The sequence below is a fragment of the Aotus nancymaae genome, unplaced genomic scaffold (genome assembly GCF_030222135.1).
Source record: "Aotus nancymaae isolate 86718 unplaced genomic scaffold, 86718_ANA_hifiasm-v0.15.2.pri h1tg000009l, whole genome shotgun sequence".
Taxonomy (NCBI): Eukaryota; Metazoa; Chordata; class Mammalia; order Primates; family Aotidae; genus Aotus; species Aotus nancymaae.
In genome coordinates, this window is record NW_026988420.1 from 13,675,253 (window position 1) to 13,702,165 (window position 26,913).

A 26,913-nucleotide genomic window follows, 5' to 3' on the forward strand; every position below is an offset into this window, starting at 1 on the left:
GTTGGACAGGCTGGTCTTAAACTCCTGACCTTAAGTGATCTGCCTGCCCCGTCCTCCCAGGGTGCTGCAATTACAGGTATAAGCCCCTGCGCCTGGCCATAAAATATCTTTTTAATAGAATAAGATAGGACGAAAAGATTATCTGGAAAAGCAAATTGAAAAAGTTGAAATTGGCCCAGTGCAGTGGCTCATGCCTGTAATCGCAATTCTTTAAGAGGCTGAGGCAGGAGGATTGCTTGCACCTGGGAGTTTGCAACCAGCCTAGGCAACAATAGTAAGACCCCATTTCAATAAAAAATTAATAATAATTTTTTAAAGTTGAAATTAGCATTTAAAATGTTTTTAAATTTATTTTTGAAACTATGTTTGCTAAATTCAACATAGTATCCTGGAAGTCTGTTTAGTTAATAATTAAAAGTATAGTCTAGTTAAAAGCTTAGTTAACAGTATTTACCAATATTAATTTCTGAATTTCGACAAAAGTACATGGTTATATCAGATGTTAACATTAGGGGAAGCTGGGTAAAGGATAGACAGGGATTCCATACTGTCTTCCCAACTTTTCTTTCAATCTAAATTTATTTCCAAATAAAAGGCTTTTAAAAATACTTTATTTGTGTAACTCTGGTAAACAGTTCTTCTCACTCAGCCACTCATTTTGTAGATGAGGCCTAGAATCCTAAAAGGTTGAGAGTTGAGTATCACCAGGCAAATTAGTGACACATCAAGCCTCCCTATTTAATATTTTCTCTACTGCGTACTCTCCCCACAAATCCTGATAAAGTAAGCTTCATAAAGTAGGTGCCAGGCTGGGCATAGTGACTCACACCTGTAATTCCAACACTTTGGGGAGGCTGAGGCAGGAAGATTGCTTGAGGCCAGGAGCTCGAGACCATAGAAGACCCCATCTTTACTACTACTACTAATAATAATAATAAAGTAGATGCCAGTTAATGCTGTTTACTGATCCACCTTCATAGTCCACAACTTCGTGTTGTCAAAATTTAACACAACTATTATCATCCCATAAAATCAAGAGACACTTAAGGTATACATATACATATAGTAACAGTTTGTTTTAAAAAAAGAAAAAAAACACTGCTCAGTTTCAGGTTAATAGCCAGCTATATACTGGATAATACAAGGAATTATTTTTAAGTCCATTGTAAATGGAACACCCAGTACCAAGACTTGAAGACGGTATTACAGTGAATACAATATTACATTTCCTATGACTTCACAGAAGCAAAATAAAGACAGTAATTTTTTTTTTTTTTTTTTTTTTTGAGACAGAGTCTTGCTCTGTTGCCAGGCACCAGGCTGGAGTGCAGTGGCGCAATCTCGGCTCACTGCAACCTCCGCCTCCCCATTTCAAGCAATTCTTCTGCCTCAGCCTCCCGAGTAGCTGGGACCACAGGCGTGCACCACCACACCCAGCTAATTTTTTTATGTTTTAGTAGAGACAGGGTTTCACCATGGTCTAGATCTCTTGACCTCGTGATCCGCCCGCCTTGGCCTCCGAAAGTGCTGGGATTATAGGCGTGAGCCACCGCACCCGGCCTACAGTAATAGTTTTTTAAATTTATTCAGACTTTAAGAACGTTGAGAAGGATAGAATGTTACGATTGTATGGAGATTACTTATTTTACTTTAATTCAAGATAGGAGTAATTATCATCCTAGTTTTAGAAAGACTAAAGTAGTCATCAAATGTGTATGATTTTAAAGCAAGCTTTTATATAAATGCCTACATATAATCTTGTACCTTTCTTAACAATCTTTAAACATTATCTAATCTCTAGATTTTTTTTTGCTTTATTAAGCTTGTCTTATAAAAGTAACATGTACTCATAAAATTATTCCAGTAATATAAAAATACACAAAACATAATTGAAACCACCTGTTTTTTTCTGTCACAACTTTCTCTGCATCTCACCACACATACACAAAATTCCCAAAAATAACAATTGGTACATTTGTACGGTACATGTTTGACATTTTTGTGCAGTTTTATGAAAGTTAACTGCAATCATAATATATGTATTGCTTTCCAGCTTCACTTTTTTCTCCTATTACATAGCACCTGTATATTGAGGAAATCTTCAGATGTTAGCACATGTATGTCTACCTCATTCTTTTTTGAACACTTGCATAATAATGTGTTCAGAGGCTGTATTATGTACCACCATTTAGGTAGTCAGTGCCTTATAGTTCTTGTTTTTTGCCATTAATAATGCTGCAAGGAACATTAGGTGCATATATTTGTATTCATATGTTAAGTTTATAGGATATTACCCTGAAAAAAGAAATCCTGGATATAGAATTTCTCAATCAAAAAGTAAACATGTCTTACATTTTTATAATGATCTCTAGTTGCTGTATACAGGATTAAACTTATATATACTGGTACCACACTTAGAGAGTAGCATTTCTCCAAGTTTTTAACATTACATATTATTAGCTTTTTAATCTTCCCCTATCCAATAGATGAAAAGTGGGATTTTGTTTTAATTTACATATATTTGGAGAGAGATCCAAGATGGCCAATTATCAGCAACTCAGGATTGCAGCTCCCAGTGAAAGCACAGAGAGTGAGTGGACTCCCAGATAAATTTTTGTTGCCCACAGACCAGGAGATTCCCAGCGGAGGAGCCCCATGGATCGCCAGTGTGACTCTTTTGGCCAGCGCGGCTGTTTTGCCGGTGCTCCGGTGCAGCGGTTCTCAGTGCAGAGTATACGGGACTGGGTGCCCTTTTAGGCAGAGTCGCCCATTCAGCTGATTGAAAAGGGGACTGAAACAGGGAGCCAGACCAGGAGATTCCCGGGCAAAAAAGCGCCACGAATCTCAACGCTGCTGTTTCATCTGGCGCAGTGGGTTGCCACAAGGGAAATTACACAGATTCCGGCACCCTTTCAACAGGTGACTGGAACACCTGGGAGAGAATTGACTGTTCAACTAAAAAAAAAAAAAAAAAGCTCTGCGACAAGAGAGCCAGGTGATCAGGCTTAGCTGGTCCCACCCCCACAAAAAAAACATCAGTTGGAAACACTCAGGATTGAGAGTTTCACAGCAAGCACAGCTGAACTTGGGAAGGTCCAGCTCTGTGGGGGAGGGGCGTCCACCAAAGGAAAACTAAGAAACAGAAAAAACTTCATCACCAACAAGCTGGACATCCACTCAGAGACCCAATCTGAAAATCAGCAATTACAAAGATGACAGGTGGATAAATCCACAAAGATGGGAAGAAACGAGTGCAAAAAGGCTGAAAACACCTGAAATCAGAATGCCTCTCCTCCTACAGGGGATCACAGCTCCTCATCAGCAAGGGAACAAGGCCTGATGGAGAATGAGTGTGATGAATTGACAGAATCAGGCTTCAGAAGGTGGATAATAAGAAACTTCTGTGAGCTAAAAGAATGTGTTCTAACCCAATGCAAAGAAACTAAGAACCTTGAAAAAAGGTTTGACGAAATGCTAACGAGAATAGACAATTTAGAGAGGAATATAAGTGAATTAATGGAGCTGAAAAACACAATACGAGAACTTCACGAAGTATGCACAAGTTTTAACAGTCGAATTGATCAAGCAGAAGAAAGGATATCAGAGGTCGAAGACCAATTCAGTGAAATAAAACAAGAAGACAAGATTAGAGAAAAAAGGGCAAAAAGGAATATGCAAAGTCTCCAAGAAATATGGGACTATGTGAAAAGACCTAATCTACGTTTGATAGGTATACCTGAATGTGACGAAGAGAATGAATCCAAGCTGGAAAATATTCTTCAGGATATTATCCAGGAAAACTTTCCCAACCTAGCAAGACAGGACAATACTCAACTCCAGGTAATACAGAGAACACCACAAAGATATTCCTCAAGAAGAGCAACCCCAAGTCACATAATCGTTAGATTCACCAGGGTTGAAATGAAGGAGAAAATACTAAGGGAAGCCAGAGAGAAAGGTCAGGTTACCCACAAAGGGAAGCCTATCAGACTCATAGCAGATCTCTCAGCAGAAACTCTACAAGCCAGAAGAGTGTGGGGGCTAATATTCAACATCCTTAAAGAAAAGAATTTTCAACCCAGGATTTCATATCCAGCCAAATTAAGCTTCATAAGTGAAGGAAAAATAAAATTTTTTGTGAACAAGCAAGTACTCAAGAGATTTCATCATCACCAGGCCTGCTTTACAAGAGCTTCTGAAAGAAGCACTACACATAGAAAGGAACAACCAGTATCAGCCATTCCAAAAACATACCAAAAGGTAAAGAGCATCACCATAATGAAGAATCTACATCAATTAATGGGCAAAACAGCCAGCTAGCATTAAATGTCAGTATGAAACTCACATATATCAATATTAATCTTAAATTTAAATGGACTAAATGCCCCAATCAAAAAACACAGACAGGCTAATTGGATAAAAAGCCAAAACCCATCGGTATGCTGCATCCAGACCCATCTCACATGCAAGGATACACAAAGACTCAAAACAAAGGGATGAAGGAAGATTTACCAACCAAATAGAGAGAGAGAGAAAAAAAAGCAGCAGTTGCAATTCTCGTCTCTGATAAAATAGACTTTAAAGCAACAAAGACCAAAAGAGACAAAGAAGGACATTGCATAATGGTAAAAGGATCAATGCAACAAGAAGAGCTAACAATCCTAAATATATATGCACCCAATAGAGGAGCACCCAGATACATAAGGCAAGTTCTTAATGACTTACAAAGAGACTTAGACTCCCACATAATAATAGTGGGAGACTTTAACACCACATTGTCAATATTAGACAGACCAACGAGATAGAAAATTAACAAGGATATCCAGGACTTGACCTCAGACCTGGAAAAAATAAACTTAATAAACATTTACAGAACTCTCCACCCCAAACCCACAAAACATACATTCTTCTCAGTATCACATCACACCTATTCTAAAAGTGACCACATAATTGGAAGTAAATCACTCCTCAGCAATTGCATAGCATTTCACAGGTTTAAATGAAATATTGGTTGGCTGCTTGTTTGTTATTTTCCTCCCTTATTCCTTCCTGTCTCCATTGTTAAGCACAATTTTTGGCATAAAAGAGGTTTTCAATACCCATTTTTAGACTGCATTCTAGCCTGGGCAATAGAGCAAGATTTCCATTCTCTCTCCCTCTTTCTCTTCCTCTTTCTTTTTCTCTTTCATTCTTTTTTTTCTTTCTTTCTCTCTTTCTTTTCTTTTTCTTTCTTTTTCTCTTTAAAAAAATTTCCATATATTTATGAATGCAATTTCACATATACATCATTTTATATGTTGTCCATTTATATTTATGGTTTCTTTGGATGTTGATGTCCTTTGCTCATTTTTCTCTTGAGGTTTTGTCATCTTCCTGTTGTAAAAACATTTTCTAAGCTGAGGAAATGAACCCTTTTAAATATGTTGCAATCATCTTTTTAATCCCATTCTTTTTTTTTTTTTTTTTTTTTTTACTATATACGGTGTCTATGCTAATAGTTTTGAATGGCCTGAACTGGTTTTTAAACTTTTGTGAAACACATCTCATTTGTTCTGGAACCCACAACAAATATCTCATTGACAATGGGTAGGTTTATATTTGTGAGCCATATTTATCTAAGTATATACAGATACATTTTACTTAATCTTGAAACCTCATTAGCTAGTTCACTGCTCATTGTATACATTACAGTTGTTTCAAAGAACTTTTAAATATTCTATTTTTACAGGCCTCTGACATCCAGGCAAGGACGGTAGTACTTACCTGGTCACCACCTTCCAGCCTCATGAATGGTGAAACAGATGAAAGTACTGTACCAGAGATCTATGGTTATGAAGTTCTGATCTCAAGTACTGGAAAAGATGGGAAATACAAAAGTGTATATGTGTAGGTATTTGTTGTTTTGCTTTCTCCCATTATGTAAATTAATAATTTATCATAAAGAGCTTATTACTAATTTTGCTCTATTTTTCCATCTTCATGCTTTTATTCTCAATCTTTAAGTTGGCTAATAATAGTGATTTCAATATAAATGGTCCAGATGTAACTTGATGCACATTTCTGTCTACCCTCCTTCAGAATAATTTCATTGGCCACATTCAGCTTTTTTTCCTCAGTAGGCTCCCTAATAGATGGTTCAGTATTCACGTATTTTTAATTATATTTTGAAAACTTATCATAGTTCTTCCCTTGATTTAAAAGTATATTACACATGGCCAGCCACAGTGGCTTACACCTATAATCTCAGCACATTGGGAGGCCGAGACAGGTGTATCACCTGAGGTTAGGAGTTCGAGAGCAGCCTGGCCGACATGATGAAACCCTGTCTTTACTAAAAATACAAAAATTAGCCAGGTGTGGTGGCACATGCCTGTAGTCCCAGCTATTTAGGAGGCTAAGGCAGGAGAATTGCTTGAACCTGGGAGGCAGCAGTTGCAGTGAGCCAAGATCACACCATTGCACTCCAGCCTGAGTGACAGAGCAAGACTCCGTCTCAGGGAAAAAAAAAAAGCAAAAGTATATTACGTACCACGAAGCCTTAGAAAGATTCAGTAGCTAAAATTGTGACATTTATTATTGACAGTTTTGAAATAAATTATTTTCTGTCCATATTTATATAAAAGTTAATTATTCTAATGAAAAAGGGTAATGTTGCTGGTTAGTTATTATTTAATCACCACGAAAACTGTAAAAGTTATGGTTAATCATTCGAATGATTATAATTAGCACAGAACACTGGCTCCATCAGTCTTCTTGCTTTTTTCAAAACCTAGCTGTTAAGGAGAAGAAAGGAAAGTGAAACTGCCCCAGTGCCTCTCACCTAGTCACATAAGGTTATAAAAATTTCCTGTTTACTCTCTATTGGGATTTCCTTGTGTTCTATTCATTGAGAGAGACAAGTAAAACTCTTAAGGGGTAAGTAGGGGATAAAGGACTATCAACATAAAGGTTTCTTATTATGTTAATAACTGTTTTCTAGTTAGATGTGGCTGCTTACTAAGAGGAATGATTTATTTCCATTTGGAGCCTGACCAGGGAGCACAAGGTGGGCATTAGTTATCTTCTGTAAGATCTGTCTCTAAGGACGCTGCTGCAACTGCCCAGTTCATTAAATGTACTTTCATCCTTGAAACATATTTATTTCTCATATTTACTGGCCTTCATTTGAGAAACAGGATAGCTGGGAGGTAAGGGGTGGGGAGCAGAAAGAAGTCCATAAAGTAGAGAGAAGAGAGACTTGGTAGAAGGAAATTAAATAGGGAATTGTGATTTTAAGTTAAAAAAAAAAAAAGTAGAGAATAATATTCTGTTGTGTATATATACCACATTTTCTTTATCCATTCATCCATTGATGGACACTTAGGTTGATCTATATTTTTACTATTGTCAATAGTGCTACAGTAAATGTGGGAAAAGCACATCTCTTCAATATACTGATTTTTCTTCCGTTTGGAAAAACACCGAATAGTGGGATTGCTCGTTTGTATGATATTTCTATTTTTAGTTTTTTGAGAAATTTCCACATGGTTATCCATAGTGGCTATTCTAATTAACATTTCCACCAACAGTGTATAAGGGCTTTTTTTTCTCTGCATCCTCACCAGCATCATTTTTTTTTGAGACAGAGTTTCGCTATTGTTACCCAGGCTGGAGTGCAATGGCGCGATCTCGTCTCACCGCAACCTCTGCCTCCTGGGTTCAGGCAATTCTCCTGCCTCAGCCTCCTGAGTAGCTGAGATTACAGGCACACGCCACCGTGCCCAGCTAATTTTTTGTATTTTTAGTAGAGACGGGGTTTCACCATGTTGACCTGGATGGTCTCGATCTCTTGACCTCGTGATCCACCGGCCTCAGCCTCCCAAAGTGCTAGGATTACAGGCGTGAGCCACTGCGCCCAGCCTCATTTTTTTTTTTTTTTTTGTCTTTTTAATAACAGCCATTCAAACTAGGGTAAAATGATCTTATTGTAATTTGGATTTGGATTTTCCTGACTAATGATATAGAGCATTTTTTCATATACCTGTTGGCCATTTATATTTCTTCTTTTGAGAAATACCTATTCATGTCCTTTGTCCACTTTTAATGGGATTATTTGTTTTTTTACTGTTGAGTTGTTTTGAGTTCCTTGTATATTCTGGATATTGGTCTTTTGTCAGATGAATAGTTTGAAAATATTTTCTCCCTTTCTGAGCGTTGACTCTTACTGTGTTGGTTGTTTCCTCTGCTGTGCAGAAGCTTTTTAGTTTATTTCTCTATTTTTCTTTTTTGTTGTTGTTGCCTGTGCTTTCGGGTTCTTAGCATAAAATCTTTGCCTAGACCAGCGTCCTCAAGTGTTTCTTCCATATTTTCTTCCAGTAGTTTCATAGTTTCAGGTCATAAACATTTAAATCTTTAAGCCATCTCAAGTTTATTTTAATATAAGATGAGAGATACAGTCCAGTTTCATTCTTCTGCATGTGGATATCCAATTTTCCTAGCAGCATTTATTGAAAAGTCTATCTTTTCCCCAAATGTGTGTTCTTGGCACCATTTTTAAAAAATCATTTGGCTGTAAATTTATTTCTGGCTTCTCTATTGTGTTCCTTAGGTCTAGTGTCTGTTTTTATACCAATACCATGCTGTTTTGGTTTAGTCTTGCAGTATATTTTGAAGTCAGATTGTGTGATGCCTCCAGTTTTGTTCTTTTTGCTTAGGATTGCTTTGGCTGTGCAGGCTATTTTCTGGTTCCATAGAAAGTTTTGGATCACTTTTTCTATTTCTGTGAAAAATGACATCAGTATTTTGATAGGGATTGCATTGAATATAAATTGTTTTGGAACAGTATGTTCATTTTAATGGTATTTTTTGACTGCATGAGCATTGGATGTCTTTTAATTTGTTTGTGTTTTCTTCAATTTCTTTCATCAGTGTTTTGTAGTTTTATCTTACAGAGCTCTTTCATCTGTTACGTTAGATTTATTCCTAGGGTTTTTTTTTTCTTTTGTAGCTATTGTAAATGTGATTGCTTTTTGAGCTTCTTTCTCAGCTAGTTCATTATTAGTGTATAGAAGTGATATTGATTTTCGTACATTGATTTTGTATCCTGCAACTTACTAAATTTATTTATCAGATCCAAGAGTTTTCTGGTGGAGTCTTTAGATTTTCCTACATGTAAGATCATGTCATCTGCAAAGAGGGACAATTTGACTTTGCTTTTTGTTTTGTTTTGTTTTTTTTCTAATTTGAATACCTTTTATTTCTTTCTTTTGGTTGGTTGCTCTGGCTAGGATTTCCAGGACCATATTGAATAGGAGCTGTGAAAGTAGGCATGCTTGTCAGTTCAAGTTCTTAGAGGAAAGGTTTTCAGACTTTCCCCTTTATACCTGATGTTAGCTGTGGGTCTGTCATAGGCAGTCTTTATTATGTTGAGGTATGTTCCTTTAGTACCTAGTTTGTTGAAAGTTTTGATCATGAAGGGATGCTGAATTTTAAAAAAAAATTTCTGCATCTATTGAGATGATCATATGTGTCCTTCATTCTGTTGGTATGGTGTATCACATTTATTGATTTGTCTGTTGAACCATCCTTGTATTCCTGGTATAAATCCCACTTGATCATGGTGTATTGTCTTGCATTTCTGGTATAAATCCCACTTAGTCATAGTGTATTGTCTTGCATTCCTGGTATAAATCCCACTTGATCATGTTGTATATTGAATTCAGTTTGCTAGTACTTTGATGAGGATTTTTGTGTCTGTGTTTATGAGGGATTGATCTGTAGTTTTCTTTTTTTTGTTGTATCCTTATCTGGTTTTGGTAAGAGAGTAATGCTGTCCTTGTAGAATGAGTTAGAATTCCCTCCTCTTCAATGTTTTTGGAATAGTTTGAGGAGAATTGGTGTTCCTTGAAAGTTTGGTAGAATTTGTCAGTGAAGCCGTTGGTCCTGGACTTTGTTTGAAGACTCTTTATTACTAATTCAATCTTATTACTCACTATTGGTCTGTTCATGTTTTCTCGTTCTTCCTGATTCAATCTTGGTAGGTGGTATGTATCCAGGAATTTATCCACTTTCTCAGATTTTTCAGTTTATTGTAGATTGTCCACGATAGTTTCTGATGATCTTTGTAACTGTGGTATCAGTTGTAGTATCTCCTTTTCTACTTCTGATTTTGTTTATTTGGGTCTCCTTTGTTCTTCTCTTGATTAGGTAGTGGTTTCGTTCTACTCTGATCTATTTTTTTAGAGATGGGGTCTTGCAATGTTGTCCAAGCTGGACTCAAACTCCTTGGCTCAAGCGATTCTCCCACCTCAGCCTCCCAAGTAACTGGGACTACAGGTGTGCACCACTGCACCTCGCTGTCTGCTCTGATCTTTATTATTTCTTCCACTAATTTTGGATTTGATTTGTTCTTGATTTTGTAGTTCTTTGAGATGTGCTTTGCTAGGTTATTTAGAGTCTTTCAGCTTTTTGTATATAGACATTTATTGCTTTAAACTTCCGTCTTGGCACTGCTTTTGCTGTATCCCCATAGGTTTTAATATTTTGTGTTTCCATTTTAATTTGTTTCAAAATTTTTTTTTTGTTTCCTTCTTAGTTTGTCCCCCTACCAGTGGTCATTAAGGAGCATATTGTTTAGTTTCCAGGTATTGGCAGATTCCAAAGTTAATCTTGTTATTGCTTTCTAGTTTTATTCTATTGTGTTATTAGGAAATAAATGGTATAATTTTAGTTTTTAAAAATTTGTTGAGATCTGTATTGTATGCTGACGTATGGTCTACCCTAAAGAATGTTTCATGTTTCATTTGTTGATAAGAAGAATGTGTTTTCTGTAGCCGTTGGATGAAATGTATTACAAAGGTCTGTTATGTCCATTTGGTGTAATGTGTCATTTAAATCCAGTGTTTCTTTGTTAATTTTCTGTCTAGATGTTCTGTCTAATGCTGACAGTGGGGTGTTGAAGTCCCCAGCTATTATTTTCTTGGAGTCTATCTCCCCCTTCCCCTTTAGATCTAACAATAGTTCCTTTATATTTCTGGGTGCTCCAGTGTTGGATACATATATGTTTAGAATTGTTATATCCTCTTGCTGAGTTGATCCCTTAATCATTATATAATGACTTTGTCTCTTTTTATTGTTTTTGATTTAAAATCTGTTTTATCTGAGTATAGCTACTCCTGCTCACTTTTGGCTTCTGTTTGCATGGATTATCATTTTCCATCCCTTTACTTTCAGTCTGTATGTGTCTTTACAGTGAGATGACTTTCTCGTAGATGGCATATAATTGGGTCACATTTTTTAATTCGTTCAGTGAGTTTGTGTCTTTTAAGTAGAAAGTTTGATCCATTTACATTGAAGTTACTGTTCAGATGTGAGGGTGTGTTTCTGTCATTTTATTAATTGACATCTAGTTGTTTTGATGTTCTTTGTTTTATTCTTTCTTATTGTCTATCCTTGTGGTTTGATGGCTTTCTGTAATGATAGCATTTGAGTTCTTTTTCTTCCTCATTTGTGTGTTTGCTCTATCAGTAAGTTTTATGCTTTCATGTGTTTTCATGACAGCAGCTAATGTCCCTTTTTTCTAGGTGTAGAACTCCCTTAAGCATTTCTTGTAGAACTGGTCTAGTGGTGATACATTCCTTCAGCTTTTGCTTTTCTCGAAAATACCTTATTTCTCCTTCCTTTATGAAACATAACTTTGTTAGGTATAGTATCTTTGGCTGACAGTGGTTTTCTTTCAGCACTTTGAATATATCATCCCATTCTCTGCTAGTTTATAAGATTTCTGCTGAGAAATCCCATTAGTCTGATACTAGTTCCCTTATAGGTGACTAGATGCTTTTCTCTTACTATCTTTAGAATTTTTTTTGTTTTTTACTTTTAATAGTTTGACTATAATTTCATGCAGAAGACCTTTTTGTATTGTATCTGTTTTGTATCTATAGCAGTTTTATATCTGACTGTCTGAGCTTCCTGTGTCTGGATATCTAAATCTCTTGCTAGACTTGGAAAGTTTTCAGCTATTATTTTGTTAAATATGTTTTCCAACCCTTTTGTTTTTATCTTCACCATTTAGGATACCAAAAATTCAAATATCTGGTTGCTTTATAGTGTCTCATATGTTACATAGGCTTTGTTCTTTCTTTGTTTCTTCTTTGTTTGTTTCTTTCTCTTTCTTTCTTTTTTCTTTCTTTCTTTTTTCTCTTTCTCTCTCTTTCTCTTTCTTTCTCTCTTTCTCTCTCTCTCTTTCTCTTTCTTTCTTTCAATACGGAGTTTCACTCTTGTTCCCCAGGCTGGAGTGCAGTGGCACAATCTTGGCTTATTGCAACCTCTGCCTCCCAGGTTCAAGCGATTCTCCTGCCTGAGCCTCCCAAGGAGCTGGGATTACAGGTGCCCACCACCACACCCAGCTAATTTTTTGTATGTTTAGTAGAGACAGGGTTTCACCATGTTTGGCAGGCTGGTCTTGAACCCCTGACCTCAGGTGATCCACCCACCTCAGTCTCCCAAAGTTTATCTTTGTCTCACTGGGTTATTTCAAAAGACCTGTCTTCACATTCTGAAATTCTTTTTTCAGCTATATCTAGCCTCTTGTTGATGCTTTCAAATGTGTTTTGTATTTCATTTAATGAATTCTTCGGTTCCAGAATTTTTGTTTGATTCTTTCTTATGATTATATGTTTCTTTGGGATATTTCTTATTCATATTCTAAATTGTTTTTTTAGTTTATTGGCTTTTCTGTTTTTTCTTATATTTCAGCTGAGCTTCTTTAGTATCATTATTCAAATTTATTATCTGGGATTTCATAAATTTTTCTTTTTTATTGGAATCTGTTGCTGGAAGATTATTGTGTTTTTTTGGAGGTATCATATTGCCTTGCTTTTTCATATTTCTTGTGTCCTTATGTCATTATTCATGCATCTGGTGTAACAGTCACTTCTTTATATTTTTTGAGTTTGCTTTCATAGGGGAGGACTTTTTCCTGAAGATGCATCTATAGTGTTGGTTGGGTAGAGCACTTTGGCTTTGATTCAGGATGCATGCAGGAGTTTAGTCATCATATAACTCCTTCTGCTATAAGCAGTGTTATTGGTGTCTGTGATTTCCACAGTGGCTTAAGGTGCAGTTGTTAGTGGAAGCTGTAGTGAAGTTTTGCTGGGGATGAGGATATGAAGTAGGCCTGTCCTTGGGCCTCAGTGGTGGCAGGAGCAGGCCCAAGCGTGCCTGCCCTTGGCCCCCAAATGGTGTACATGAGCACCAGTGTTAGCAGATCCAGGCAGGCTGATTCTTGGGCCTCCAGGCAGCTTGCTCAGGTGCTAGTAGTGGTACCTGTGGGTCAGGCAGGTGGGCAGGTGGGTTCTTGGGCCTCTGGGAAGCAGATATGGCTTGAGTGATGGCATTAGCCATGGCAGGACTAACCTCTGGGTTCCAAGCAGCCCATGTTGATGTTGGTGGTGACTGTGACAGGCTGGACAAGCCAGTCCCCAGGTCCACAGGTGGATGAATGCAGATGGATGCCTGCTGTGGTGGTTAAAGGCAGGTTGGGTGGGCTCAGTCTCAGGCCATCAGGAGTAGTGCTTAGGTGGCACAGGTGATGGACTGGGCTGGGTAGTCCCCAGACCTCCCAGACAGTGTGCTCAAACACGGGGGTGGGGTACAGAGCCAGGACCTCTCTTCAGGCCCTCCAGTGGTATTTGTAGGTGCTAACTGTGTTGTCAGGGTAGGTATGACCCCTAGGCCCAAGGAAGAATGCTCAGGTGGAGCCGCAGTGGCTCTGCTGCAGACCTGCTACCAGGGAGGGCTTTTAGTAGCAGCAGCTGTATGCAGGCAGCTAGGGAATACCCACTTTAGTGCTTTAACCACAGCTGCAGCAGCCCACAGCTGCAGTTGCTACAGGCAGCAAGTTTGTCCTTGCAGTGCATGAAGATGTGCAGCAGCTTCACTGCTGGGGGCACCACGATCTTTGCCAATGGCTCAAGCTTTAGTCCTGAAAGCAGCAGCCAGTCACAGTGGTGGCCTGTGGGTAGGAAATGTCAGTGGGGGTCCAGAGAAATGGAGATGTGGGGGCTGTAGGGCCTGTGGTCAGGATGCAGTATGTTGGGGGTTGTGCTCTCAATTAAGATACCTTACTCTAGCTACTTAGGGCTTGAGAAGTGTATAGGACCCAACGTGAGCTCCCTCTCTTGAGCAATGCCTTGCACAAATCCATGAAGCTCCCTATGTTAGCTGCAGCCCACAAGGGTCTAGGGTGTTTCCCACGACTAGAATACAGGTGGAAATGTGGACCACTGGGGGTCACTCACTTACCCTTTCCCCACACTGGAGAACCTTTCTAGGCTCCCAGATGACTGTAGGTGAATAGGTTTACTTCCCTCTCCTTCCTTGTTTTATATGTTTTCAGTCACTCCTGTTAATTCCAGTGTTCTCTCATAGGTGATCTGTTCAGAGTATAACATTTTAAATGAAGTTCCACATTATTTTCTAATAAAATAAAATAGTGGTAGACTCTTTATAAAAATTTGGCAATTTTGCTTTTGGCAATACATGTTTTATTCATTATTTTAACCATGTGCAAAATGTATTTTTAAATAATTGATAATAGTTTTGTTTTTTCAGTAAGCTAAATGCCTTCCTTAACTGCACTCCAAAAAAGGAGTCTGGCTTACACAGCTGATTCACTTAGCACCACTTTCTGTTTTAAAGTAGTATGCAGGTACACATGTAAGTTTGGCACATATCCTAACTGCCAAACCCCATACTAGTAGAATCTGAATATAGTTACAGTTGGTAAAGAAAGAAGTAGTTTCATAAAATACTTCATAGTTTATATAATATACGTCTTTTGAAAATGCTTTATTTACCAGACATTGAAATATTACTTTTTTTTCCCCAGAGGAGAAGAAACAAATATCACTTTAAATGATCTCAAGCCAGCCACGGATTACCATGCAAAGTAAGGAATTCCTACAAATTGCTTTTATATGATACAGCATAGGTTTTTTTTTTAATAATTATTTTCTTAAAAATCTAGAATATAATTTAAACATTGATTTCAGATTAAAAACAGAGTTTGTAGGCTGGGCACAGTGGCTCACACCTGTAATCCCAGCACTTTGGGTGGCCAAGACAGGAGGATTTCTTGAGCCTGGGAGTTAGAAACCAGTCTGAGCGACATAGTGAGACCCCATCTCTACAAAAAATCCAAAATGTAGCCAGGCATGGTGGTGCAGGCCTGTGGAATCAGCTACTCGGAAGGCTGAGGTAGGAGGATTGCTTGAGCCCAGGAAGTTAAGACTGCAGTGAGCCATGATCATGCCATTGTATTCCAGCCTGGCTGCAGAGTGAGCCCTTGTCTCAAAAAAAAAAAAAAACAAAAAAAAAAACTGTAGACTTCAATTTTTCTATTGGTAAAATTATCAAAATTTTTCAAAAAACAAAAACATTTAACTCATGTTACAGTGAAGGGCTAATCATCCTGTTTGTAGACTTTTGAGTTTGGAATGAATCTTAGAATATGTCTGTAGAATCTAGTTTGGCACTGGAAACTTGTCCTAGCTTTTGGAATTTTTATAAAATAATTATAAATAATACTTGGTTTATGCATTTATTTTTACTATATCCTGTTTCAAGAAGAGTTCAGGATATTAAGACTCTAGAATTTCACAACATTTAATAGGAAGAACTTAGATAATGTTACTCTATGCAGTTTTTCTAGTGTAATTTACTAAAATTTCATACATTCTAGGGCTTATCCAGCTGAAGCCTAATATAACACATTTAGTTAATTACCCCCATTTTTAAAAAAAGCATATGTGGTTGGGATTATTTCTGTTAAACTACTAAGTGTTCAAGTGTACTTCCTATGGATAAACTCAAAGTTTTGTCTAAACTAATCTTTTTCAGACTGTAGATTGCAGTCATCTTGAATTATTAATTTAATTCTATGGGTTATATTCAGCATTGTTTTTTAAAAAAAGAAATAGAATCAAATAGGATAGAAAGCATCAGTGTATTCCCCATAGTTGAGAATGTTGTTTCAGGAAACTGTTGTTTCAGGAAATTTTTTTGCATATGCGTGTGTAAATGCATACATGCACACTCACATACCACAATTTTTAATTATTTCTTTGGGTTGCAGCAAAAAAAAAAAAAACACTTGTCTATCCTTTTTTTTTTTTTGAGGGTCACGTTTTACTTCTAATAGTCTTATTTTCTTGATAGAACTTTTAGTAGACACCTTCCTAATTTGTAAATACTTAAAGGTGATACTTTTGAAAATAGGATACAGTGATTCTGAAAGTTAAAATTATTCATTTTATCACCATAGAGTCCAGGCAGAATATAATTCTATAAAGGGAACTCCTTCAGAAGCTGAAATCTTCACCACCTTGAGCTGTGAACCTGATATACCTAATCCACCAAGGATAGCCAATCGGACCAAAAATTCCCTCACTTTGCAGTGGAAGGTAAGAATATTCTGTAGGGTGTTTCCAACTGGACGTGTGTTTCTTTGTTTCCCCTAGTAGTGTTAAGTTTCAGTTGTTTCTGGAGACAGTTCTAATTTGTTCCTCCTCTTTACATATAAGACACAAATGCCTATTTAATGTATGTTAAAATAACACTTTTAGTGTTTTTTCTTACTAAATGTAAATATAGTGGAAAAGGATGGATTTATAATTTAACAGTCCTTATTATATTGCATGTGTGATGACGTTGAGATTCACCACAGTAATTTTTAACCCATTTCTCCTTTTTGTAAGATTTTGTCGTGATGCCTTTATATTCTGAGTTTTATTCTAAAATCAGATTTATAAGAACTAGACTCATAAATCAATATGCTGCCTAAAAGGAGGAATCAAGTTATTCTCAATAGAAAAGTATATATTTCAATTCATAAATGTTTGGTTCCAGCTACACAAGAAGATACAATGAAGTAGACAGATAACATACATAGAATTAGTCATTCAGATACCACAGACAACTTTGTCATTATGTGATTTTCTGAAATAGTGTGGTCTTGGTGAATTTCTGAAAAAATTAAATGCAGTCTTTACAAATTGCAGTTACTGCATTTTGAGAAACTCAGTGTCTGTTAAAACCATATAAAAAATACTTTATAAAATGGGATTTGGTTTTTCAACTCTGATAGACATTCAGAAGTCCTAGAGGAAGAAAACAATTCCTCATTGTACTGATTGTCTCTATTCTGCAGGGCTATTAGTGCCCTTGCCCTTGACCAGACCCTCCCCCCTCCTGCATTATTGTGATCAGGTCAGAAATAGCCCCCACAAAATTTAAAAACATCCCCTAGAATGGGGTACCACTCCTGTTAGCTTAGGATTGTAGTGAGATGTAACTCTTCCCCTTGATTTAATTATCTGTCCTTGCTTCCAGAGCAAACTCAGGGCTAGCTTTACTTCTGAAAGCTTTTAAAAATGTAAGACCTGCTACTTGCTCTGTAGCTTGTTAGTTCCTATTTCTGGTGGGGATATTGAATACTTTTGTAGTCAAAAAGTACTATTAACACATATAAGTCAAAAAGCTTTGTATATATACATATATTCATATGTGATAAAAAAAAAAATTTTATTTTATGTCACTTACAGTAGTATTTTATTTGTGAATATGCTCAGACCCTTTCCTTTGGTAGCACAGCAGCCCATTCTTCTTTATATAGGTTAGGATTTCTAAAATAATTAAAATACAATTTTGAAATGTCTGCCTTTAATAATATTCTAACATCCCTATACAGGATGTAGGCAGTGGTACCTCAGATTACCCACACAGGTTGCCCAGGCTTGAACCTTTCTAGAAATGGCCCTATATACACACACAATAATCAATATGGTTGGAAAAAAATATCATTGTCACTGCTTTTGAAGGATAGTTTTATATACCTCAGAGTCGGAAGGATTAAACAGGTAACATCTGAATAGCTCATAGTATAATGCCTGGAAAATAATAAGCATAATAACTATTGTTATTTAATATTAAAAATGAAGAAAAGTCACTAAGAGTAGTGACTCGAATATTGGTTTTTTTGGCTCTGCTACCTCACCTAATCTATAAAAGCATTCCTATGGGGGAGGTAGCCGTTAAGAGAGGTATCTTATTAACTGACATCATTTAGAATTGCCAGTGCATAGTGATGACAAAAAGCTGAATAAAATTTGTCTTTTTCTGTCTTATTGCCATTCCCCAGACAGACAATCTGAGCCCTTATAATACTGCTGGGTAGGAACACTGATTTTGCAGGTGGATAGAATGAATTCAGTTCTGCTCTACTTTTAATGACTATGTGATCTAGGATGATTTATTTGGTTCTTTGGGGCCCGCATTTCCTCTTTTGTAAAGTTCAGATAATAGTACTTCATAGAGTTGATCTGAGGACTAAATGAGATAAGGTAAAACACTTTACACTTGATAGTTTCCCCTCTAACTTGGAAAACAGCTGGAGGATAACTCTCAGGTTAAGATAGACATTTTAATAACCTCACTAGTAAAAAAAGAAAAGAAAAATTAAGTAAATGTGAGAGACTCAGCAACTAGACTAGAGCAATCGGAAATCATTAAAACTTGGAAAATATCTTTTTATACCCCTCACTTCCTGCTGAGACTTCTGATCTCTCGCTTTACTTTGGATTCTCTTCCTCTACAGCATGAGTTGGAGTTTTTCAAAGATTCTTTCTCTTCCCCCCTTTACATTATATTTATTTTAACTGCCACTGCTTTCCCAGTCAGTGAGATACTACTCTACCTTACAAGCAAATTCTGGCCATGCTAACCAGTTTAAGATTATGATTTAAAAAAAAAATTAATGTAAGATTTGTATTAGTGTTTAACCAATAATTTAGACCTCCATGTTCCTCTGTATTAAAAGCTTAATGATCCTTGATTGCCATTTACATAGTTAACAATATTATATAAAAATTGGATAGAGTACAAAAAACATCATTTCAAAAATTAAAATTATTTAATTTTGACCAGAGGAGTCTTAAAGTCAATTGTCTGCAAATATATGGAGTTATAATAAGTATAGGGGTGATAATTTGTTCTGCAAAGAGGAAATGGGCTGAAATTGTAGAAAGAAAATTCAGGTGGAAGTAAGGTTGAAATTTTTGATTTTTAGAGTGATTAGATACTGAAATAAAATGCCAAGGGAAACTGCATTCTTTTACACCCAAAATATTAACAGATTGCTGAGCCAGCAGTCTCAGGTACCAGCACAATGAGTCTAGAAACAAGGACCCAGACTGCCCTCCCAGAGCTCCTTTCAGCACCCTGGTTTTCACTCCACCTTGGTTGGTTTGGTATTTTATACAATATTCCATTTATTTTGTAAGGTGAGTTTTAATAACAATGACAGGCTCAATCCTACAAACTTAAAGCTGATAAACCTTCTGGAAGAAAAGCAAAATGGCTTTCTTAAAGACTTCTTAAAGTCAAGATATTAATGGTTCTTGCTAGAAGGGATCGTTCAGTGTTCAGAAAGACTTAAGTAGCTTCTTTGCTTTCTTTTCTTAAGTTTGAAAAGATTATAGGGTATACAATACATATATTTTTGTATTTTTTCATGAACATTTTCCCAGGACCAAGTCACAGAGAAACATCTGCCACATAAACTAGATCCTTAGATTAGATCATCATAGTATCACTTATGAATGTACTAATTTGTTTTCATTTTGTTTTTTGGCGTTGGTTTTAGGCACCTAGTGACAATGGTTCTAAAATCCAAAACTTTGTATTAGAATGGGATGAAGTAAGTAAAATTTAATCTTTTTAAATGGTTAACATTATGTGCATATCTTCAGGCAGAAATAACATTTTTGTTTGTTTTAATCATTAAGTATTATTCTTCTTTGTTTTAATCATTAAGTATATGAATGATTTTGTGTGGTACATGCGTGGATTGATGGTGTTTTTAGAAAACATTCCTAACTTAACTTCCCTATTTTCAACTGAATCACCATCAAAACTATTACTTAGGTAACTACCTTGATGAAGGAACTTTTTTTTTCACATCAGCCTTAAAGGCAAGTGTATTCTTTTCCTATGGCTGCTGTAGCAAATTACCCCAAGCCTGTTATTAAAACAACACATTATTCTCTTACTGTTCTTGAGGCGAGAAATCCAAAATGAGTTTCTCTGGGACAAAATGAAGGTGTCAGCATGGCCAGGCTTTCTCTAGGGAAACAGAGAAGAATCTGTTTCCTTGCCTTGACCAGCTTCTGTAGGCTGTTGTCATTATTTGGTTTGTGGCTATATCACATTGCCTTTTCTCCCCTTGCTTCCATCATCACATCACCTTCTTCCTCCTCTGTCTTCAAATCTCCCTTTGTCTTCCTTTTCTAAGAACACTTATGATTCCATTTGGGTTCTATTGATATAATCCAGGATAATCTCCCATCTGAAGATTCTTGGTCACATTGTACAACCCCTTCTACCATATAAGGTCATATTCATAGGTTCAGGGGACTAGGACCTTGATATCCTTGGGGGCCATTCTTCAGCCAACCACAGCAAGCATGCTGGGCTTCATTATTTAGTACAATCTTTTGGCTTCTTTGGGCCACACAAAATACTAGATTTGTGCAAAAGTAGTTGCTGTTTTTGCCTTTGAAAGTAATGGCAAAAACAGCAGTTACTTTTGCACCAACTAACACTAACACTGACAATAGCTAATAAGCTTTTTAAAAGTCGCAAAAATATCTCATAATGTTTTAAGAAAGTTAACAAATTTGTGTTGGGCCACATTCAAAGCTGTCCTGGGCCGCATGTGGCCCTTGGGCCGCAGGTTGGACAAGCTTGATTTAGTATATTGTTTTTAGAATCAGTTACCATGGTCTCTCTTGCCCTATGGCTTATACCAAGCTAAGAAGAGGAGCCAGAGGGAGTGGAAGAAATTCCATTGATAAGTTTGGAATTCAGCAGTATATTAAAAGAATAATAAAGCACAACCAAGTAGATTTTATTCCAGAAATTCTAAGATAATTTAGAATTAGAAAATCTATTAACATATCGCATTAATTTAGAAGAAAAACTATATTATCTTGGTAAATTAAGGGAGGGTATTTGATAAAAATTAGCATTCATTTTAGTTAAAACTCAAAGCAGATTAGGAATAGAAAGGTAATTTCTTATTCGATAGTTATTTTTGTACCATCACTAAACAAATAAAGGCATTTCTATACAAAGCTGAAATAAGTCAAGATTGCCAATTATCCCTGCCTTTATTTAACATTATTTCAGAGGTTACACTTAAGGCAGTATGACTTGAAACCAAAGCAAAAAGTACAGTCATGGTGTCTGGGCTTGGGGGCAAAACTCTCATTATTTAGAGATGATACGATTTTCTATTTAGACAACTCAGTAGAATCAACTAAACAGCGTTAGAACTAAAAAGAGCATTCAGTAAAGCAATCAAGTACCGTCTACAATTTTCTTTGAAGCAGAAGTCACCCTAATCACCCTTTATCTCTAGCAACACAATAAAGAAAAATGGGTGGCGAATGAGAAACTTACCTATTTTATTTAGCACCCTAAATTTCTAAAACTTTTTAGCTGTCCTAACTTTTCTCTCTCTTTCTTATTGCCTGTAATTGGGCTGTGCTCTCCACTAGAACTTTTTCAGTGTTAATCTAAGCAGTAGAAGCTCTAAAAGTTTTATTTTAAAGAAGTTTATCATCTATCTAGTTGGAAGTTTGGGCATGGGTAGGGACCTTTTCTTAAAACCGTTTGCTTAGAGCTTTCCATAGGTTGAAGAAAGCCAGTCAACCCTATCAAAGATCATCATCCCATTTCTACCACTGGTAGTCTTTCATGGAGATTATAGAATCCGTACCTGAAGAGTTTCCTTTATTAAAGCCAGAGATTTAACATTGGCTAAAAGATGGTACTTAATTCAAAAAGCTATGCAAAGATACTTGCTCTCTGGTGTTTGAATTCTGCATTTGATGAACTATAGTATATAAAAGATGTGCTGTATCTCAGCCTTCTCTTGAGATCCATGACCTTCAGTATACACTTACTAATATGTTACTGTCCAGAAGGAATTGATGTGGATTTATTTTTTTTTTACAGTAATGTACATGATATATAATAATCAGCCATTTCTTACAGGGAAAAGGAAATGGAGAATTTTATCAGTGTTACATGGGCTCACAGAAACAATTTAAAATTACTAAACTGTCACCAGCAATGGGCTGTAAATTCAGACTATCAGCCAGAAATGACTATGGTACAAGGTAAGGTATATTTTATAAAAGAATGTAAATACTTTTAGATTATTGAATCAACTTCAATTGTATAACTATTCACTGTCCAAATTATCTATTAAAACTTCTGCTTAGTTTATCTCTTTGTTGATATAGTTAAGATGTGTTACCACTCTAGCAAAAGCTGTAAGAAAATATCTTACATAGGAACTATAGGAAAGATTAAACTTACAACTTTACCAAGATTTTTAAATATGTTAGATTTTTATATGTGACCAAGAGATTTTTTTTTTTTTTTTGCTCCTCAGCATATGTGATTTCAATATTTTGTTTAAAGTCAGGTGAATTTTAAGAACATCTAAAATACCTAATTTAAATAGAAAGCCAAGTGTCTTTCAGGAGTCATATTGAAATTATTTTTGTTCTAGAGATAGCTCTGCTCACCTTTATAGGGGCAGGTTGGTTTAATTATACAACTGGGAACTTACATTTTCTATTTTATGTAAATGGCATTATTTGAAAGTGTGTTTAAAAGTTAAAACATTTACACACCAATACAAGAGTGTTACTGTTTCCATAAGGTAATGTATATATTTTTTCATTGACTGGATAAATTATGATATAAAGGCTGAAAAATCTGAACAAAACTGCCTTTTTTTTTTAAGACAGCCTCGCTGTGTCACACAGGCTAGTGGGAAGTGGTACTATCTCAGCTAACTGCAATCTTCTCCTCCCAGGTCAAGTGATTCTCCTGTCTCAGCCTCCTAAGTAGCTGGGACTATAGGCACGCGCCACCACGCCCAGCTAATTTTTGTATTTTTAGTGAGGACGGGGTTTTACTATGTTGACCACGATGGTCTCAATCTCTTGACCTCGTGATCCACCCACCTCGGCCTCCCAAAGTGCTGGGATTACAGACGTGAGCCAACGCACCCAAAACTGCATTTTTAAAAGAACACTAATTCACTGTTTGGTATCTTTCATAAAGAGATCAAACCCAAGATATATTGTTTGTATTGTAATTTGTTACCAAAAATTGTCATTTTCAAAAAAAAAAATCACATGTCACAAACTTATTCTTTCAGTGTAAAAATAACTTTTTCATGCCTTTAAAAAACCATTTGTTTCAACAGTGGTTTTAGTGAAGAAGTCTTATATTACACCTCAGGCTGTGCTCCTTCTATGCCAGCAAGTCCTGTATTAACTAAGGCTGGAGTTACTTGGTTATCCTTACAATGGAGTAAACCCTCAGGAACACCATCAGATGAAGGAATTTCTTACATTTTAGAGATGGAGGAAGAAACTTCAGTAAGTACAAATACAGATTTTAAATAGTGTATTTAAAACATTTTCAGCTTAAGGAGATTTGGGACTGAGATGATGGGGTTTTCTAAACAATCATGTCATCTGTAAACAGAGACAATTTGACTTCCTCTCTTCCTATTTGATTACCCTTTATTTATTTCTCTTGCCTGATTGCCCTGGCCAGAACTTCCAATACTATGTTGAATAGGAGTGGTCAGAGAGGGCATCCTTGTCTTGTACTGATTTTCAAAGGGAATGCTTCCAGCTTTTGGCCATTCAGTATGATATTGGCTGTGGGTTCATCAAAAATAGCTCCTACTATTTTGAGATACATTTCACCAATAACTAGTTTTAGAGTTTTTAGCATGAAGGGGTGTTGAATTTTATCAAAGGCCTTTTCTGCATCTATTGAGATAATCATGGTTTTTGTCACTGATTCTGTTTATGTGATGGATTACGTTTATTGATTTGTGAATGTTGAACCAGCCTTGCATCCCAGGGATGAAGCCTACTTGATCTTGATGGATAAGCTTTTTGATGTGCTAGTGGATAAAGTTTGCCAGTATTTTATTGAGGATTTTCACATTGATGTTCATCAGGGATATTGGCCTGAAATTCTTTTTTTGTTGTGTCTGCCAGGTTTTGGTATCAGGATGATGCTGGCCTCATAAAATGAGTTAGGGAGGAGTCCCTCTTTTTCTGTTGTTTGGAATAGTTTCGGAAGGAGTGGTACCAGCTCCTCTTTGTACCTCTGGTATTAACTGGCTGTGAATCTGTCTGATCCTGGGCTTTTTTTGGTTGATAGCCTATACTGGAAACCATCATTCTCAGCAAACTAACACGGGAACAGAAAACCAAACACCACATGTTCTCACTCATAAGTGGGAGCTGAACAGTGAGAACACATGGACACAGAGAAGGGAACATCACACACTGGGGCCTGTTGAGGGGGTGGGGTAGGGGAGGGATAACATTAGGAAAAGTACCTAATGTAGATTGGTTGATGGGTGCAGCAAGCCATCATGGCATGTGTATACCTATGTAACAAACCTGCACATTCTTCACATGTATCCCAGAACTTGAAGTATAATTTTTTAAAAATCAGAAAAATAACATTTTAGTATGGCATTAATCCTAATACAATAGACATTGCCACAATAGTTAGCTCATTTCCCAGTCCTTTGAAGCCTTGGTTTGTTACTGTTTGGGAGAGGTTGGGCATGATGGAGAATGCAGTCTTTTTTTTTTTTTTTTTTTTTGAGACAGGGTCTTGCTCTGTAGCCCAGGCTGGAGTGCAGTGGCACAACCTTGTTTCACTTCAGCCTTGAACTCCTGGGCTCAGGCAATCCTTTCACCTCAGCCTCCCAAGTAGCTGGTACTACAGGCACGTGCCACCATGTCTGGCTAATTTTATTTTTTGTAGAGACAGAGTTTCGCTATGTTGCCTAGGCTGGTTTCAAACTCCTGGGCTCAAGTGGTCCTCCCACCTCAGCCTCCCAAAGTGCTGAGATTACAAATATAAGCCACTGTGCCCAGCCTGAAAAATCAGTCTTTTGTTTTGATGTGAAAGGGGTTTTGTTTTGTTTGTGTGTGTGTAAGTGTATGTCTGTCTGTGCTTTGGAAACACATAGGCTACACTTTAACTAAATCTGTTTTAGGGGAACTAGGGAGAGGGGAAGATCACCACAGCCTTCTTGACTAAGAAGTTTTAAAAGATGAGAAAATATTGTGTCTACCTTTCTCCAACTGTATTTACACACTGCTTCCCAAAGTGTCACAGAAGATTTTTTTGAAAATTCTCCCGTGTAGTGCAACCTGGATCTAGTTACCCATCACTCACATCCTATTTGCTAGAGCCTAGCTGACTAGGAGTTAAGGTGTATTCTATTATTAGATCTATATATAGTTCATAGATTTTCAGTGCTACTCTGAAGGAATAGGGTCAAAAATAGCATCGGTTCACCCCCTAAGTATATACCTAAGAGAATTGAAAGCACATGTTCATACAAAAATCGTACACAAATGTGCATAGCAGCCTTAATCATAATAGTCATAAAATGGAAACAACCCAAATGTCCATCAGCAGCAGATAGATGGAAAAACAAAATGTGGTATATCCATACAATGGAATATTTTTCAGCCATAAAAAGAGTACCAATATATGCCATAACATGAGTCAACCTTGAAAACATTATGCTAAATAAAGAACCCAGTTATAAAAGACCACATATTATATGATTCCATTTATGTGGATATAGACAAATCCATAGAGACAGGAAGTATGTTAGTAGATAGAAGGAGGTAGGATATGACTGCTACCCAAAAAAGGACAGGTTTTTTCTGAAATTAGAAATTAGGTGAGGATTGCACAACTTTGTGAATATACTATAAGCCATTAGATTTTTTACTTTGAAATGGTGAATTTTACCTTATATGAATTGTATCTCAATTTTTTTAATTTAAAAAATGATTACATTCGAGAAGTTTGTAAAGCATTGTCACTGGTGCTGGAAATAGCAATCCCAAACCTAAGTGACACATCCTCACCTACCAGCACAACTAACCCTTAACTTATTTACTTAAACAACTATGTGTTTAGGGCAAGTTAAATATGTTAACTACTTAAAGTTTTGTTCAGCTCTTGCACAATATCTCTGGGAAATCCGTGTTCTTGGGATAGCTTATTGATGGTAAAGTTACCATTGGCTCCAACTCTGACATCTCTTCCCTCAACACAAAGATCTTCTCTTGGCTACCATATTTACTGAGACTAAGTGGTCTGCTTCGTCTTCTACCAAATGTTCAATAAGCATTTCCAGGTATACCCACTGAATACAGAAGTGTCAAGGTGAGGATTCCACTCAACAGAGCATTAGTCTTATTGCACGTAGTAGAAGACGAGGAGAAACCTGTGTCTTTTCACATATTCATTATTGCCCATATTTCTATTGTTAGACATCAAATGAAGACCTTGCTTTCCTTTTCCAGGGATATGGTTTTAAACCTAAATATGATGGAGAAGATCTTGCTTACACAGTGAAAAATCTCAGACGTAGTACTAAGTATAAATTCAAGGTAAGCTTTGAAAACCCTTAAAAGATTTGTTCCTTGTTCCTATTCTTACTGGTGTGGTTGGGTTTTTTGTTTTCTGTTTGTTATTTGTTGTTGGTTTGTTTTTTGAGACAGGGTCTTACTCTGTCACCCAGGCTGCTGCAATGCCATGATCACAACTCACTGCAGTCATGACCTCCTGGGCTCAAGTCATCTTCCTGCCTCAGCTTCCAAGGCAGTTGGGACCACAGGTGTGTGCCACCACACCTGGCTAACTTATTTTATAGAGATGAGGTTTTTACCATGTTGCCCAGGCTGGTCTCAAACTCCTGGGCTCAAGCGATCTTCCTGCCTCCCAGAGTTCTGG

General features: G+C 36.7%; 1 protein-coding gene across 5 annotated transcripts in view; it reads left to right on the forward strand.

The window, feature by feature from the left end:
- Window positions 1–26,913, forward strand: part of FNDC3A (fibronectin type III domain containing 3A) — a 193,494-nt gene that overhangs the window by 138,009 nt on the left and 28,572 nt on the right. For all 5 annotated transcript variants that reach the window (XM_012465127.3, XM_012465128.2, XM_012465129.2 and 2 more), the window contains 7 exons: window positions 5,729–5,886; window positions 14,870–14,929; window positions 16,304–16,442; window positions 19,682–19,735; window positions 22,096–22,220; window positions 23,324–23,498; window positions 26,484–26,570. In XM_012465127.3, the coding sequence (XP_012320550.2) occupies window positions 5,729–5,886; window positions 14,870–14,929; window positions 16,304–16,442; window positions 19,682–19,735; window positions 22,096–22,220; window positions 23,324–23,498; window positions 26,484–26,570 (798 nt within the window). The remainder of the gene's footprint in view (window positions 1–5,728; window positions 5,887–14,869; window positions 14,930–16,303; window positions 16,443–19,681; window positions 19,736–22,095; window positions 22,221–23,323; window positions 23,499–26,483; window positions 26,571–26,913) is intronic.